At 40.7% G+C, this 1,984-nt stretch overlaps 1 protein-coding gene across 1 annotated transcript in view; it reads left to right on the forward strand.

The window, feature by feature from the left end:
* Positions 1 to 1,984, forward strand: part of LOC119414713 (RAS guanyl-releasing protein 2) — a 152,186-nt gene that overhangs the window by 80,132 nt on the left and 70,070 nt on the right. The window contains exon 8 of the mRNA XM_037681824.1: positions 968 to 1,084. Within this exon, the coding sequence (XP_037537752.1) occupies positions 968 to 1,084 (117 nt within the window). The remainder of the gene's footprint in view (positions 1 to 967; positions 1,085 to 1,984) is intronic.

The raw sequence follows: 1,984 nt of genomic DNA on the forward strand, positions 1-1,984 counted from the left end.
TAATGGGACCATGTTGCTAACAGGACCATGTTGCTAACAGGACCATGATGCTAACGGGACCATGTTGCTAACTGTACCATGTTGCTAACAGTATCATGCTGCTAACGGGACCATGTTGCTAACAGTATCATGCTGCTAACGGGACCATGTTGCTAACAGGACCATGTTGCTAACAGTACCATGTTGCTAACAGGACATTGTTGCTAACAGTACCATGTTGTTAACTGTACCATGTTGCTAAGAGAACTTCACTGCTAACAGAACCACTCTGCTAATAGGACTATGCTGCTAACGGGACCATGTTCCTAAGAATACAATGCTGCTAACAGGCCCATGTGGCTAACAGTACCATGGTGCTAACTACCATGCTGCTAATGGGACCATGTTGCTAAGAGTACCATGTTGCTAACAGGACCATGGTGCTAACTACCATGCTGCTAATGGGACCATGTTGCTAAGAACACTTCACTGCTAACAGAACCACTTTGCTAATAGGACTATGTTTCTAAAAGTAAGTGTTTTTATAACACTTTTTTATTTCACCAGTAATTGCTTTTTATTGCTGTATATTGTTGTCTGTACACTATATGTTGTCTGTCTAAGACGGGTCTTCTGTGAGGTACTGATTCATCCTACTTGCACTGTTGTATTCTACCATGTTGTTTATTATATTTCTTTTGGACCTTGTAGATGTTGATTTTTTTTTTTCACTTTTGATGCTTTGTTTTGTACTTTGATGCATGCAATGGTATTTCTTTTTTTTAATGATGATTCAAGACAGTTCTTCTCGTTTTAAGCATTGTTGACCTTGTGTGGATCTGCATATGACAAATTATAAACTACACTAAACTAAAACATCCTTCTACATTTCAGATTCCTTGGATATGTCTCTAAAATTGCACTCTTATTTCTAAAATCCTTTAAGGTTTTCTCATCTCCATCTGTTTTCTGCACTTTGTGTTGACAGAAGCTGCTGCAGTTGCAGAACTTTAACACGTTGATGGCGGTGGTGGGCGGCCTCAGCAACAGCTCCATCTCCCGTCTCAAAGACACCCAGAGTCACATCAGCGCAGAGACCAACAAGGTGCAGTAGCTGCTCCCGTGCCCTCAGCTGTAGCCAGTCTATTTTTAGGATCTACAGCCAGACACTGCCACACAAATCCAATGTTCGCCAGTGTCGATCCACTCAGCTGACATGTGATATTGAATCTTGGTTCCCCTCCTCTCCTCTGTGGGAGCTGCTGAGATGCTTGTCTTTGCCCAATAGTCCTACACAGTGACTTCTTAAAACGAGGAATTTGACTAGATACTTTAATGCACCATTTGGGGGATAGGAGGTTTATTGTCTCAAAGTCAAAGTCAAGGGTTCTTTATTTGTCATACGCAACACATGTGGTACCTGTGGTGGAATTAAATTGTGTACACAGGGTCCAGTTACGTCCAACAAAAGTATAAGTTGTAAAGAAAAACAGTAATAAGATCTAAGATATGAACTAAGAAAAATGTTAAACTAAAAATATGCTAAACTCTGTTAGTACAAAAACATTATGCCGAACAACAGCAGCACGAACATGAGTCTGTGTGAGCAGATGAGGACGAATGAACACAGCAACGTGAAATAAATCAGCAGCGTGAGATCAGCAACATGGGTAGTCAGCAGCACATATCAACAATCAAGTGGCATTACAGTGATTTTTTTCACAGTGATGATCCTGATTAGAGATTCATGAGTCCAACAGCTTCAGGGTAGAAGCTGTTCCTCAGTCTAGTGCAGGGCTAAATGGCCCACGGGTGACTTCAATCTAGCCCATTTCATTAAAAAAAACAAGTTCTGGGTTTGAGTTTTGTGTTCTGGTTATTACTTTTACGATTCAATGCAATAAAAAATAAACAAATTTAAAAGGTAACAGATCATTTCTCCAGCAGAACAATATCGGAGAGGTGTGGTCAGGGATGAAACAGATCACAGGCTTCAAGCAGAAGG

Source organism: Nematolebias whitei, chromosome 1 (genome assembly GCF_014905685.2).
Source record: "Nematolebias whitei isolate Nwh7 chromosome 1, NemWhi1, whole genome shotgun sequence".
Lineage (NCBI taxonomy): Eukaryota > Metazoa > Chordata > Actinopteri > Cyprinodontiformes > Rivulidae > Nematolebias > Nematolebias whitei.